Source organism: Saccopteryx leptura, chromosome 5 (assembly GCF_036850995.1).
Source record: "Saccopteryx leptura isolate mSacLep1 chromosome 5, mSacLep1_pri_phased_curated, whole genome shotgun sequence".
In the NCBI taxonomy this organism is placed as follows: Eukaryota; Metazoa; Chordata; class Mammalia; order Chiroptera; family Emballonuridae; genus Saccopteryx; species Saccopteryx leptura.
Window position 1 is genome coordinate 39,604,895 of NC_089507.1, and position 15,941 is coordinate 39,620,835.

Sequence of the window (15,941 nt, forward strand, 5' to 3'; positions counted from 1 at the left end):
TTTTTTTTTTTTTTTTCATTTTTCTGAAGCTGGAAACAGGGAGAGACAGTCAGACAGACTCCCGCATGCGCCCGACCGGGATCCACCCGGCACGCCCACCATGGGGCGGCGCTCTGCCCACCAGGGGGCGATGCTCTGCCCATCCTGGGCGTCGCCATATTGCGACCAGAGCCACTCTAGCGCCTGGGGCAGAGGCCGAGGAGCCATCCCCAGCGCCCGGGCCATCCTTGCTCCAATGGAGCCTTGGCTGCGGGAGGGGAAGAGAGAGACAGAGAGGAAAGCGCGGCGGAGGGGTGGAGAAGCAAATGGGCGCTTCTCCTGTGTGCCCTGGCCGGGAATCGAACCCGGGTCCTCCGCACGCTAGGCCGACGCTCTACCGCTGAGCCAACCGGCCAGGGCCGGGGTGGCGAAATTTTAAAATTTTTGCTAATGACCCTCTCCTACTATGGTAGTACTAGAGAAGTCTATTTGAAGGTTGGTGAAGTACTTCTCATAACCAAAAAAAGCCCTTACTAGAAATAGCAAAGATTATTTTGAAAATTAGATTTTTTTTATACTTAAAAAAGTGGTTCAAAGTGTTTAAGTGGTACCGAGAATGAAGGAGCTGATGTATGTTTATGAAGCTTTGCAGATGATTTTTCAGAGTAAGTATAAAATTGTACTGTAGTAATCTTACTTTGTTTTCTCTGTAGGTTGTGGTGGAATTAGAAAATATAAAATCAGAATCAGAGCTGTTAAAAAAACAACTTTTAAGTGAGAGACATACAATTAAAAACCTTGAGTCATTGCTGGCTACAAATAGAGATAAAGAATTTCATTCTCATTTAACCTCTCATGAGAAGGATACAGAAATTCAGCTACTTAAGGAGAAGTTAACTCTTTCAGAAAGCAAATTGTAAGTGTCACAAGTGTATCTATATGAGGAAAATAGCTTCTCAAAAAATAATCTTTAACGAATAAATTTTTATAGACTTGTAGCATAAAACAAATGATTCAAAAAACAATGGAGGAACAAAAAAACATTTTTTTTAATTTTGGAGAGAGGAGGGGATGGGAGTGTTAAGGATGGTATAAAACCAAAATATTTTACTTATGTGGCTGCTGCTTTTGGAAGTTTAAAAGGTTTATTTCAGAAGAGACATCGTGTTGGAGATGTAGATTTGTGTATCTTTACCATAGAAATGGGTCCTGTGGAAGTGGATGAGTGAATGTTAGAAAACTGCCTACATTGGAGCAGGGGAGAGCGGAGTCAACAAAGAAGAGAGCATTTCAGGATGGGAGTGTCCGCAGTGTCTCATGCTGTGCATTAGGGAAAAGACTCCAGAAAAGCTGTGCGATTTCACCCTCTTGTGTATTGATTACCTTTTCGGAGATTGATGATTGTGTCTTACTAGGATGGAGAGATTTAGACGAATTTGTTGGAAGAAGAGGGGAAACTCAGAGTAGATAGTAGAAGTGGAATAATTAACTTTTAAGAGTTAGAAATATTTCTTTCTGAAGCAGGAGTTGAGAAAGAGCCAGTGAAGATACTTTACAACTAGATGTTATAATCCACGTCTAATTCAAATTCGCATCTCCAGCAATCCTGCAGTGCCATGCACATGCTAGAGGCACAGGAAAAATAAATAAAATGCATGAAAAAGAAAACTTTGGGACAGAAACTCCAGAAGTCTAGAGAATTGTTGTTGCAAGTCTTGATCTTCTCTTTTTTTTATCCTTAAGTGTCATCTCCTTTGTATTTATTTAAAAAAAAAGAATTTATAGCACTTAACTCTACAAAACAGAACATTTGTTATTTATTTCTTTAATTTTTAAAATTTATTTTTAAGAACTAGTCAAAGCCGGGAGAATACCATGCTTCGGACTAAAGTGGTGCAGTTACAAACAGATCTTGATGCACTAAAAAGGCAGATTTCAGCTGAAAGATATGAACGGTAAGAAAATTTGTAGCATTAGACTGTGTTTTTATTTATTTCATATCCTATTCCAAAAAGGATTTAATGTGGCTTACAAATAGCAAACATTTTTTTAGCATTAATACTCAAATTTCTTTAGTAATTCTTTCTAAAAAGGCAACAAGTGTTGTGAAAGATAATATCCCAACAGTAAATAAAGTAGCAAATATTATATAACTGTTTCCCATAGTATTTTTCAAGGCAAAATTAGGGCATTATTTCAGAGAATATAGTTAGGAAGTGAGGGAATGAGCAAGCTAGTAAGGATTCCACAGGAGTCCAAAAAAAAAAAAAAGTCCAAAAACAATGTAGTCCAGTGGGAAACTCTAAATACAAATCATTAAATAAGCGATGATGCTGATGATTATAATAAGGTCAGTTAACAAATATGTACCAGATACTATATGTATATTTGATAATCCTAACAATCTATTATTATGCCTATATTATAGGAAACTGGGATGGTACAAATAGTAAATGGCAGAGTCAAGAATTCAATTTAGGCAGGTCTACCTAATTTTAAAGCCTGTGTTACTAACCTGTAGGATATATTCTCTATAGATTACTAATTTTCATACTCAGTTATATTTTCATTCATTTGTTTCACTATGTTAAAAGTTTTAACCCCTAAGTGTTAAAAACAGGAGGAGACCTGCTTTAACAGTTACAGTCTGATTTGCAAATCAGTCGTCAGGTTCTCTTCCATTCCTCTTTCCTACCGTATCAATACTGTAAATATGTGTACCAGCTTTCTGAGATTGCATTCTCAAATAGTGGTCAAATTGCTTATTAGATCAATTTTTGAATTCTCTTATTCTTATCCATTGATATAAAAACTTGAGTGATGTGCTATTTGAAGTACAGACTGAATTTGCTAAGAATTCAATATTTATGATTTCAGTGAGGAGTGAAGCCTGAGATTGCACCAGTGTCTTGAAAACTGTTTTTAATCTCTTGTCATTGAAATGACCTAGTTTCTTAAAATGCTAAATTATACATATATGATTTCCATTTCATAACTTAAATTCTTTCAATTCAAGGGTTCTAAGTCAAGCTTTCTATTGCCCAAGGTTATAGAACCCCTTGATTTCTCTCCTTTTTTCTTACCCCAGTGCCCAAAGACACCTTGACCCACGTGACCATGTCTTTCCTTCTTATCATCCAGCTAGATCATGCTTGCTTTTATTTTTTTTAATTAAGTGAGAGATGAGGAGGCAGACAGTCTACCACATGCACCCCAACCAGGATCTCCCTGGCAAGCTCCCTACTAGGTGGTGCTCTGCCCATCTGCTGCTACTGCTCCGTTGCTCGGCAACCGAGCTATTTTAGTGCCTGAGGCTACGCCATGGAGCCATCCTCAGCACCCAACTTGCTCAAACCATTCTAGCCATGGCTGTGGGAGGGGAAGAGAGAAAGAGAGAAGGGGAAAGCTAGAGAAGCAGATGGTCACTCCTGAGTGCCCTGACTGGGAATTGAACCCAGGACTTCCATATACTGGGCTGATGCTTACCACTGAGCCAACCAACCAGGGCTTATCATGCATTCTTTATTTTTTTTATTTTTAATTTAGTAAGAGGAGGGGAGGCAGAGAAAGACTTCCATATGTGCCCTGACCAGGATCCACCCAGCAAGCCCAATAGGAGGCAATGCTCTGCCCATCTGAGATCTTTGCTCCATTGCACCCGGAGCCGTTTTTTAGTGCCTGAGGCGGAGGCCATGGAACCATCCTCAGTGCCCAGGGCCAACTCACTCTAATTGAGCTATGCTGCAGAAGGAGAGGAGAGGGGAAGGAAGGGGAGGGGAGAGAGGGGGAGGGGAAGAGAAGCAGATTGGCACTTTTTCTGTGTACCCTGTCTGGAAATTGAACCCTGGACATCCACACACTGGGCCAACACTCTACCATTGAGCCAACCAGCCAGGGCTAAATCATGCATTCTTAGAAGGGCAGTAGTGCCACCCCGTGCGACAAAATTGGTTCTTGGGGGGAAAGGGAGGGGCAAAAAAACCCTTAGGTATTACAGTGATGTATGGCTCTCTAAAAGGACCACAGTATGTAAACAATGTAACTAAGTATTAAAATTTTGTGGTTTGTAGGCATACTTTGGGGGCGGGATATCTTTAAAAATGTCCTTAGAGAAATAATTGTGAAAAGTTATTCATAAAACACCCAACTAGGTAGAAATCCTGGGCACTGAAGAACTCAAGGCAGAAAACATCTAGGCCAGAGACTAACAAAGGAGGTGGCAGTGCTGTCCCCATGCTTTTTGGAGCCAACGCAGACATAGGAAAGGAGAGCCTAACACAGAGAATGGATTCTTTTACTTCTGACATTTGGGAGTCTGAGGCAGGAAGAAGGAAGAGGGCTAGATTTATGTGCAAGAAGAGGTGGGTAAGGGAGGGCCAAGGGGGATCCGCCGACTTTGGAAATCTCTTCTCAAGGTTTTTGAACAGTCTCATAATACAATTCCTTTAATTGAAATATTTTATCTACTACTTAAAAATCATATAAGGACATAGGATTTAAATTTAGTAGAAATAGAAGCTAATTGAGTAGAAAATTTTAACAATAGCAGCCCATTATACTTGTATGACCCTCTTTGGTATAATCTCTTGATCTGATTTGACAGAGAACGAGCAATCCAGGAGATGCGTCGACACGGTCTTCCCACTCCACCCCTTAGCTCCACTCGGAGGTCTCCTTTAAATTCTCCTGAACACATAAACTGATCATTATCAGAAAGGTAGGTATGACAAAGCAAAACTGATCTGTGTTTATAAAAATTCAGGAAGTAGTGTTTGGGGTGGGACCAGGAGATTGCCTGCAAAAGTGGGATTCCCACCTTTGGGGAAAGATGGAATGTTCTATTTGGTGGTGATGGTTATGTGGGTATATACAATTTGTTGTTGTTGTTGTTGTTGTTGTATTTTTCTGAAGCTGGAAACAGGGAGAGACAGTCAGACAGACTCCCGCATGCGCCCGACCGGGATCCACCCGGCACGCCCACCAGGGGCGATGCTCTGCCCCTCCGGGGCGTCGCTCTGCCGCGACCAGAGCTACTCTAGCGCCTGGGGCAGAGGCCAAGGAGCCATCCCCAGCGCCCGGGCCATCTTTGCTCCAATGGAGCCTTGGCTGCGGGAGGGGAAGAGAGAGACAGAGAGGAAGGAGGGGTGGGGGTGGAGAAGCAAATGGGCGCTTCTCCTATGTGCCCTGGCTGGGAATCAAACCCGGGTCCCCCCGCACGCCAGGCCGACACTCTACCGCTGAGCCAACCGGCCAGGGCTACAATTTTAAGAAATCATTGTGACAATATGAGACATCACAGAGAAATACTTTATGAAGTGCCAAATCCAAGGTATAAATAATCATTGCTAAAGTATGGACAGTGATAGGAATGCATGTGGCACAAAGGCTGAATCTGGTTGGGATGGCAGGTTGTTGGGGAATAATGAGGAAGAAAGGCGTGGAAGGCAGAGTGGGGACATATAGAACTGTTTAATGTGAGACTAAGTCAGAGTTGTAGACTTTATTCTGTAACTCAAGGGGACCCGTTGAAGGGTTAAGATGAAAGAACTCTTCCTGGAAGATGAACTACAAAACAATCAGTAATGCTTTAATTGAAATTATACTCTTATTAATAAAACCGTTGCCTGTAATCAAGTTATATTTGTATTTAATGGTTAAGAAGTACTGTTCTCTCTCTCAAAAAGTCCCTTCAATACCAAAGTACATTAAAATACATGAGGACTGAAATAATACAGCATATTAATTGAGAAAAAAAATCACTCAAAATAAGGGATAATATAAGGTCTAGGTTCTTTGTTTTTGAGAGAGAGAGAGAGAGAGAGAGGCAAGAAGGAAGAGAGATGAGAAGCATCAGTTCTTTGCTGCGGCACCTTAGTTGTTCACTGATTGCTTTCTCATATGTGCCTTGACTGGGGGGCTCCTGCTGAGCCAGTGACCTTGGGCTCAAGCCAGGGACCCCTCACTCAAGTTGGTGAGGTTGTGCTCAAGACAGTGTGACCTCAGGGCTTTGAACCTGGGACCTCAAGTGTCCCAGGTCAACACTCTATCCATTGTACCACCACCAGTCAGGCTGATGTCTAGGTTTAATAAAATTATAAATAAGTACTAAAAATTATGTTATCTGAGTCTTAAAATGTTATGGACAGTCAGATATTTTTCAAAGTATTTTCACCTTATGTGTATCTAATCATCCTCCCAATTAAAATATTCACTTTAAAATATGAAAAATCCCATAATGGATACACTGAGAAAGCAATCATATTTTTCCATATTTAGGAGGACACACTTAAGAAGATATTATAGACATGTTTTCTAATACTGATATAAAACATTACTGATTTAAGAAAAAAATAGGAAACAAGCTATATGTCCCATAAAAGGAAAATGATAAATAAATCCCAGAATATTTTAAAATGGTATTTTTGAAAATGTTCTTAATGATTTCAATAAATCCTCACAACATCAGGGGGGAAAATTACAAAGAACAAAACAAACAGGATAAAAACTATCCTGAGTATGATCTCTATCAAAATATGTTTATGCATGTGTATGTTAATTACAGATTAAATACAAAAATGAAGAATACCGAAACCCTAGGATTAAAAGTAATTTTGAGCCCTGCCTGCAACTTTGGCATAGCTGGACGACAGTCTAACCAACTAAGCCAGGGCTCAAAATTACTTTTAATCCTACAACCCAGAGAAAATAGCAATTAGGGTTTCGGTATTCACTGCGCCACCACAGGTCAGGCCTATCTTTTTTTTTCTTAACCCACATTTCCCTCCTCTCTTTTTCAGAATGACGACTTTCAGTGAGTTGGCTCTGTGGACTTGTTAAAGGACAGAACAGTAATAATATATTTGAAGTACTTGTTCCTGAAAAATCATGAATATTGACACATATTCTACCTCTGTCAACTTTTATTTAAATCAGTGAATATTTATGTAAAAAATTTAGTTTAAAAGAGCTGTATCTATGTATATTTTCATACATATGGCAGAAAAAAACAAGTATTAATAGTGCTGATGTTCTCTCTGTATTTTTATTATTCCTGACTTAAATTACTCCTCAAAATGTGTTCATACTGTGAATTAATATAACATATTGTTCACATTATGCTTTAATAACCTTTTTCTTAATGAGCCATGATATTTGTATATAAATATTCTCATAGTACTTGTTTTTAAAGTGTTTTTAGTTCTCATGCCTGTGTTTATAACCTGTACCTTTAATGTGTTCACAAAGGATTATCACTTTGATGTTATGCTGTCACACTTAATTTTTTTCTTCTAAATGTGAAATTAACTATTTACCAATTTACTGTCTATCACTGAGGGGAATATATTCAGGTTTATTTTTATAATAGCCAAGGTCTTGATAAAATAATGATTACCATATGTAATTTATTGTTGCCAACTAGGAGAACTGTGATGGGAAAGGTACATTTAGATCTTATGTACAATATTATTTTCACTATCACATGGACTTTACACAGTACAGATTTTATCAGAGTCAAACCAAAAGCTGTATTAAAAAATTTTTTAAACCATAGAACAGAAATTTGGGACTTTTTTTAGTAAATAAAATATTTTACTATTAATCTAAAATTTCAGAATATGAAAGTATATGAGGTAAATATAGTGAAACGTGTTTTTAAAATTTCAACATACAGTCAATAATATCAGATTTTGTTTCTAACCTGTATGTTGTAATTTAATCAGTCTTCCAGAATGATATATAAACACTGAACTATGGCATATTAAGTAGAAAACAGCTTTTTGCAATTAATTTTCAAAGTTTTAATTTTAAAGAATATAAATATATGCATATATTAATAAAAGAACAGTAGTACAAAATAAAATATTAGATTCAAAAATTAATTGTGATTGCACCAATACAAATATGAAGAAAATCCTGTTAGTAGATTTCATTATGATTGAAAAAGAACTTAAAAACTCAGGTAGGAAAGTGGAAGGCTAATTATTTGTGTTACATTTTGTTTCCTCCTGTGGTTTCACAGAGTGGAGCTGGTGTGTGTGCACTTGTGTGTAGCTGGGGTAGGCAGTACTCTTTTTCTAAAAAAGCCTTATTTGCGTGAGTTATGCGCTTTGCAATAATTCAGTTTGTATTTTGGGGTGGTGTGGCTTACTTTACCACCATCTATATTTTTATGTATTCCATCTCCTTTGTGTGAACTCATGTATTACAGCAAAGTACAAAAGAAATGGAACTATTTGCAATGTCAAATGGAAAATCTTCTAATAAATACATGTAAATAAAATTAAAATATTTGTTCATACCTTGCCCCCCAAACAACAGCGACATATTTTGTTAGATTTATTTTTAATGTTTTCTATAAATGTATAGAAAAATGTATAGCTTGCTATAATTGTTTTTATAACCATGATACTAAAATTTTCTAAAATTTGTTTTAAATTTCTGAATGTTCTAAGCTTTTATAGATGTTTTTAATTCATTTTAAATACTTTTAAATTATGGATCTTGACATAGATTTTCCAATAAACATTTCAGTCAATTTATTTTTTCTTTCTTACCAATAGTTTAAAAAATAATTTTAGCAGTACTCATAATTCTAAAATTAAGTATAGTTTATTGAACTCAAACTTTATTATAGTGAGATATGAGGAAATCCTTGAATTTAGGTACTAGGCACTTTTTTTTCCCTTTTCGTTCATTTATTTTTTCTTTTTTTTATTTTTCTGAAGCTGGAAATGGGGAGAGACAGTCAGACAGACTCCCGCATGCGCCCGAGCAGGATCCACCCGGCACGCCCACCAGGGGGTGACGCTCTGCCCCCTCTGGGGCGTCGCTCTGTTGCAACCAGAGCCACTCCAGCGCCTGGAGCAGAGGCCAAGGAGCCATCCCCAGCGCCCGGGCCATCTTTGCTCCAATGGAGCCTCGCTGCGGGAGGGGAAGAGAGAGACAGAGAGGAAGGAGAGGGGAAGGGGTGGAGAAGCAGATGGGCGCCTCTCCTGTGTGCCCTGGCCGGGAATCGAACCTGGGACTTCTGTACGCCAGGCCGACGCTCTACCACTGAGCCAACCGGCCAGGGCCCATTTATTTTCAATTAGTTCAAAAATAAAAGAAATGAAGTTATATTTTGTTTGAAATTCATCTACAAAATGGTTAAACAGGTGTATGTGTGCACACATTTTTCTCTCTTGCAATTGCTTTTTGTTGAGAACATTAATTACCATTGACTATGCCACCTGCTACCTCACTGATTACAATGTATCACATATCTCATTTCATAACCCTCTCCCCAATTCTTGACAATCTACAATTAATTGTATTAATCTTTTTATGTCTGTATCTTGGAACAATGGTTATTGAGCGGGCATGCGCATTGAAGTTACCTGGACAATTTTAATGAAAAACTGACTTCTGAAACCTACACCATCCAAATAAGTTAGACTCACTGAGAGTAAGGTGTAGGCTTTTTATTTTTATTTTATTTTATTTTTCTTGGCTCTTTAGGTGATTCTTCTACATGCAGCAAGAATTTAAAATGCTAATTGAGAAACTGACCAAATTGATTTCATGACCCAGTAATGGAACTCAGCCTATAGTTGAAAACAGTGCTCTGCATCTTGTCATTACCTCCAATGTCTCAACTTCTAGCATCCTACTTACCCCTCTAAGTCACTCTATATATATAAATTATGCAGGCTTTCCAATTGAGTTTTCCTCATCAATCGGAAAACTCACTGGAAAGCCTGCATAATTGATCACTACAGTATCCCTTTGTAAGTCCATCACTATCCCTTTTCTCTTTATCTAGCATAGACATACACAGTGGTAGGAGTCAGCCAGTTTGCACTGGTTTGGCAGAACTGATTCCTAATTTTTTGTTGAATTTGGTGAACTGGTTGTTAAAATGGCACTTGTAATCAGGGTTCTCTCTAAGGTGGGCAACCAGGCAGCCGCCCAATGTGGAAATCACAAATGTACATTCCTTACTCTTCTTTAATGTTCGTCTGTGCAACAGCGTATTCTAAGCACCTATAGGAATGTTCATTTCATCCATAGGTAAAAAAAATTTGCAAGTGAGGATGCCAATCAAGCAATATGGAAATAAAGAATACTATCATTTTTTGTCAGGTATTATTTAATATTTTTCCATTAATATTTTAAAACTCTTATAACAGTCTAGTTTTGTGTACCTCTTATTGTTCTTATTTAAGTATTAAATGTGAGAAATAATAAACTACCGTTTGGTATGTCATTTTTTTATACTTAAAACAGTCATTAGGACAGAGAACCGGTTGTTGTTATTTGAGTCCCACCACTGGACATACTTGCATGTAAATTCTTTTATCCCTCTGAACTGAAAACTCAAATCTTTTTCATCTCCAACTACTTCAATTATTTCCTATCTGTAAACTAAATAGCTAAATGAATTTTAATGGAAAAAAAACTAACCGTGCTGAATCTTTTCACTTGAAATTCATAGCCCTGAAACATCAAGGATCCAAAGCACTGTGAGAATCTTAGTACCTAGTCAATTCACATTTAACCTCTCGTCCAGTATTTCACACCTTCTCTCTACTCAGATCTATCACTCCTTCTTCTCATTCTCAGGTTTTTTTATTCTCTGAGAAAATGGGAACAAGAACTTTTTCACTCTTCAGATCTAATGACACATCTGTATCCATGTAATTTCCTTCCCTTCCTATTATAACATGAGCCATCTCTACCCTCCAGTTATTCCATCTAATTGTGACCAGAATTCATTCCTTGTATGCTTTAGTGATTTGGTCAAGGAAGGCTCAGGGGCTGAGTAGTATGAGTGTTTGGAGACTTTTAATTGCATAATAATAAATTGTGTGATAATTGTTGATAGAATTGTGATAAATCATGTGGAAGTGTCCAGCTGGGGCATGTCCCTCTGAACTGAAAAGGGAGTGGTCCTTTGTACTACTCAAAGGACTCCTGCAATTAACCCTGCATTCCTGAGTCATTTTTGTTTTATTGGTTTGTTCTCACCCACATACACACCTCCCGTTTTTAAAAAAATTTATTTAGAAAGTTAACAATGACATTGATCAATAAGAGTACATAGGTAGGTTTCAGGTAAACATTTCTATAGCATTTGAACTGTTGATTATGTTGTATACCCATCACCCAAAGTCAAATCATTTTCCTTCACCTTATATTTGTCCCTCTTTATACCCTCCCCCCCACCCCTCCTCCACATCCCCACATTCCCTTCTCCCTGGTGACCACTTTTATCTATGTCCATGAGTCTCAGTTTTATATCCCACCTATATGTGATATCATACAGTTCTTAGCTTTTTCTGGTTTACTTATTTCACTCAGTATAATGTTATCAAGGTCCATCCATGTTGTCATAAATGTTGCTATGTCATCATTTGTTATGGCTGAGTCGTATTCCATTGTATATATGTACCACATCTTCTTTATCCAGTCCTCTATTGAGGGACACTTTGATTGTTTCCATGTCTTGGCCACAGTGAACAATGCTGCAATGAACATGGGGGTGCATGTGTCTTTACGTACCAGTGTTTTCGAGTTTTGGGGGTAGATACCCAGTGGAGGGATTGCTGGGTCATAAGGTAGTTCTATTTTCAGGTTTTGAGGAACCACCATACTTTCTTCCATAATGGTTGTATTACTTTACATTCCCACCAACAGTGTATGAGGGTTCCTTTTTCTCCACAGCCTCTCCAACATTTGCTATTACCTGTCTTGTTAATAATAGCTAATCTAACAGGTGTGAGGTGGTATCTCATTGCAGTTTTGATTTACATTTCTCTAATAACTAAAGAAGATGAGCATCTTTTCATATATTTGTTGGCCATTTGTATTGTATATCCTCTTGGAACACCTCCCATTTTTAATCTCTCCCATTTTAAATCCTTCCAGACCCTGCTATTGTATTGTCGCACACTTGATTGCAAAAATTTCTTTAAAAGAGTTATGTATACTCACCCCACACCCCCTTTACACCCACCATTCCTTCTTGAACTTCTCTAATCATTCTTTAGTCTCATAGCTCCAGTCAAATAATTCATGTGTACTTCATTGCCAGTATTACCTTTTTCATAGTTAATATTTCTTTCCATTTAGTGCTTTTTTCATGTTTGTCCTTATTTGATACTGGTCCTATCTTCCTTTGAGAAAGGATTGGGTAATTGGGTACAGACACCCAATTTTTTAAAAAATTAGTGCACGTAAAAAGAAGATTGAAGATTTCTTCCAGAAGGCACCAGAAAAATATTGAAAATATCAGAGAAAAAATACTCATTATTGAGGATATGTGTAGAAGTGCCAACATCCAGATAATAGCCTTAAAAGAGAGAAATTAGAAGTATAGAAAATATTTTAAGAAAGAATAGAGGTAAACATCCCCAAATCAAAGAAGGATACAGCCTGAGGCCTTTATTAAAAGGGTTCAGAGAAAGCCAAATAGGGAAGAAAAAACCCAGAGTTAAACAAGGCATCAAAGACAAAGAGAACTAAAAGGCTTCAGAGTGAAAACAGGTCACCTAAAAAGAACGAGGATCAGATTTCCATCTGTTGCGGACTGAAGGTGTCCCCCACGAATTTACTTGTGGAAACTGCACTCCCCAATGTGATGATGTTATGGAGTGGGGCGGTGGTGGGATTCAGCTGGTTCGCACCAGTGCAGCAGAACCGACACCTAATTTTTTGTTGAGTTTGGCGAACCGGTTGTTAAAATGGCACTTGTAATCAGGGTTCTCTCTAAGGCGGGCGCCTGGGCAGCTGCCCAATGTGGAAATCACAAATTTACACTCCTTACTGTTTTTTTAACGTTCATCTGTGCAACAGTGTATTCTAAGTGCCCATAGCAATCAATGTTCGTTCTGTCCATAGGTGAAAAAAATTTGATGGAACTATGCTTGTAATATTTATTAATTTCAGAAAACTCATTATACCTTTGATGAAATACTACATTTTAATTTCATCGTGTCTGTTACTTCAGTAAACAAACATATGACATAAAGAGAAAAAGTGCCAAACAACCAGGGGGCGACAAACTGTCATTGGAAATATCTTAAGTAACAGTTTTTTTGTCAGGTATTATTTAAATTTAAAACTTCTTTTTATAACAATCTAGTTTTGTATACCTCTTTTATTCTTATTTAAGTATTAAATGCATGAAATAATGTAACTTTCGGTGTATCTTTTTTATATACTTAAAACGGTCATTAGGGCAGAGAACCGGTTGTTAAATTATTTGAATCCCACCATTGCACCACTTATGTCAGCTTTAGAGACCCCTTTACTCAGTAGCCATAATCAAATTGTCTTCTGGAGCCTCACTGCTTGCTGCCGCATTATCACAGTGACATTCTTTTCTTATCCCACCTGAGGAGGAGAAAGCCATTCACACAGCTCATTTCAATCCCGCCTCGCATTGCTCAGCTTTTAAATATTCACTAACAAGTCCAACAGGCAGGGATCCCCATTTCCTCCCCTACACTTGGGTGGAAAATATTCACTATCACTTTCCATTTGATCTTTTTCTCCCCCAACCGCCTCCTTTCTCTTCCAGATAGTCACATCTGTCAGTAGTCTATCCTTGCTGCCCACCTCCCAACCCTGCGAGTTAGCCTGCTACAGGTGCACGAGAACCAGCAAAAGACAAAGACTTCTGGCCCAGAAACAAAACTCGATTACTGCAAGCAGGCAGCATGAAGCTTGCACCAGTTCCCCATGTCCCCAGATCCCATGGGCCACACAGGTAGACCTAGATGGATGCTGGATGCTGCACGTGCAGCGGTTTACATCACAGCTGAGGAACTGGATGTTCATCCCTGAGGGAGTTCCAGCAAACCCGCCCAACCTCTGCCCTGGAGGGAGATGTTAATTTTTTCATATTGAATAGCAAACAAATCCACCCCCTGCTCGGGGTGACACCATATTTCCCAAATCTATACAAACACTCTTAAAAAGGATAGTCTGGGACATAAATCGTCATGCCTCTTGCTAAAAAGACATGTATTCAATAGAAAGGAGAGCTCCACGGAGAATTGCCTCCCAATGCTGGTGATGGTCTTTGTTTGTTTGTTTTATTGAGGTATATGTATATTTACTCATAAAACTTACCATTTTAACAATTTTTAAATGTACAATTTAGTGGCATTAAATACGTTCACAACATTTTGCAACTATCACCATTACCCATTTCCAGAACTATAATATCATTTTTAATGTACTGCTGGTTTGGAATTTCTAATATTTTACTCAGATTTTTATCTGTGCTCATAGGTAGGATTGGGCCATGGTCATCTTTTGTGGAAAGAAGTATTGTCTATTTGATGTCATGGTTATCCTTACTCCTAGGAAGAGTAATGAAATTTCTCCTTTTTCATACTCTGTAACCTTTAGCATTACGTGGGAGCCATTGGCTCCTTAAAAGTTTATTAGCCCTGGCCGGTTGGCTCAGCGGTAGAGCGTCAGCCTAGCGTGAGGAGGACCCGGGTTCGATTCCCGGCCAGGGCACACAGGAGAAGCGCCCATTTGCTTCTCCACCCCTCCGCTGCGCTTTCCTCTCTGTCTCTCTCTTCCCCTCCCGCAGCCAAGGCTCCATTGGAGCAAACATGGCCCGGGCGCTGGGGATGGCCCCTTGGCCTCTGCCCCAGGCACTAGAGTGGCTCTGGTTGCAACATGGCGACGCCCAGGATGGGCAGAGCATCGCCCCCTGGTGGGCAGAGCATCGCCCCATGGTGGGTGTGCCGGGTGGATCCCGGTTGGGCGCATGCGGGAGTCTGTCTGACTGTCTCTCCCTGTTTCCAGCTTCAGAAAAATGAAAAAAAAAAAAAAAAAAAGTTTATTGCGGTCTCATGAAATCACCGGGATAAGTGTATTTTTTAGGGGAAAATGTTTTACCACTTTTTAAATTTCTTTTACAAATATCGATCTATTCAAATGTTCTCCCCTTACTTTAGTCAGTTTTGATAATTAATTTTTTCTGGAAAATTTGTTTCATTTAGATTTTAAGAAATCCATACCTTAGTTATTTCTCCTGTGAAATTTTTAATTTTTTTTGTTTCTTCACTGTATGACTAGGACTGGTTGATTTTCCCCTCTAAGAACCAACTTTTTATTTTCTTGAGCAAATTTGTTGTTTGATTTGTTTTCTATTTCATTAACTTTTGCTTTCACTCCTTCCTTCTTCTGTTTACTTTGTTCCTATTTTCATTCTTTAGTTATATACTTAGTTTATCTCTTTATTTTATAATGTATGAAATAAAAATGCCATGTGGATACACAAAGAAAGAAATGATAAGCAGACAAAGTGAAATATAGGCTTGGAAAACCCGTTGTCTAACTCAGGGTTTCTTAATCTTGTTGCTACTGACATTTTGGGCTACATAATTCTTGGTTGTGGAGGCTGTCCTGTGTATTGTAGAATATTTAGCAGCTTCTACCCACTAGATGCCAGTAGTAGTACCTGCTCACTGGTTGTGACAACCAAAAATGTCTCCAGATATTGCCAAACATCTTTTAGAGGACAAAAATTACCCAAAATTGGCATGTCTGGTTTAACTATATAATTTCTTTCTCCTAACCTTTCTATACCACCCAAACAAATAATTAGATATGTTTTGAATTCCTAATGTTCTGCATCTTTCTTTTATATTGTATTACGGCCTCTGGCAGTCTGTCTTAACTGAAAGGCAGTTAGCTATTTCAAAAGTGGAAATGTGGACTGGTACCTGGTTTGATATGCCACAGTTATTATTCAATATATAGCCCTATGTGCAGTAATACTGAACCAATGTGTTTGAAAAGTGAGAGAAAAACAGAATCTGTCTAAAGTGGTGCTCTGGTTTCTGAGGCCCGTGAGACACAAAGTCTAGCTAGAAAGCTCTAATATAAGCATAAGTTCTCTAGAACGCTTTCAATATTTTAAGGGTGTATAATTTGGGATACCTTGCCCTGAAAAATAA

General features: G+C 38.4%; 1 protein-coding gene across 4 annotated transcripts in view; it reads left to right on the forward strand.

Moving 5' to 3' along the window:
• CEP135 (centrosomal protein 135) overlaps positions 1–8,515 on the forward strand; it is a 73,887-nt gene extending 65,372 nt beyond the window's left edge. For all 4 annotated transcript variants that reach the window (XM_066385550.1, XM_066385549.1, XM_066385551.1 and 1 more), the window contains 4 exons: positions 693–895; positions 1,830–1,934; positions 4,583–4,696; positions 6,777–8,515. In XM_066385550.1, coding sequence (XP_066241647.1) covers positions 693–895; positions 1,830–1,934; positions 4,583–4,682 — 408 coding nt within the window. In that variant the 3' untranslated portion in view covers positions 4,683–4,696; positions 6,777–8,515. The remainder of the gene's footprint in view (positions 1–692; positions 896–1,829; positions 1,935–4,582; positions 4,697–6,776) is intronic.
• The last annotated feature ends 7,426 nt before the right edge of the window (positions 8,516–15,941 follow it).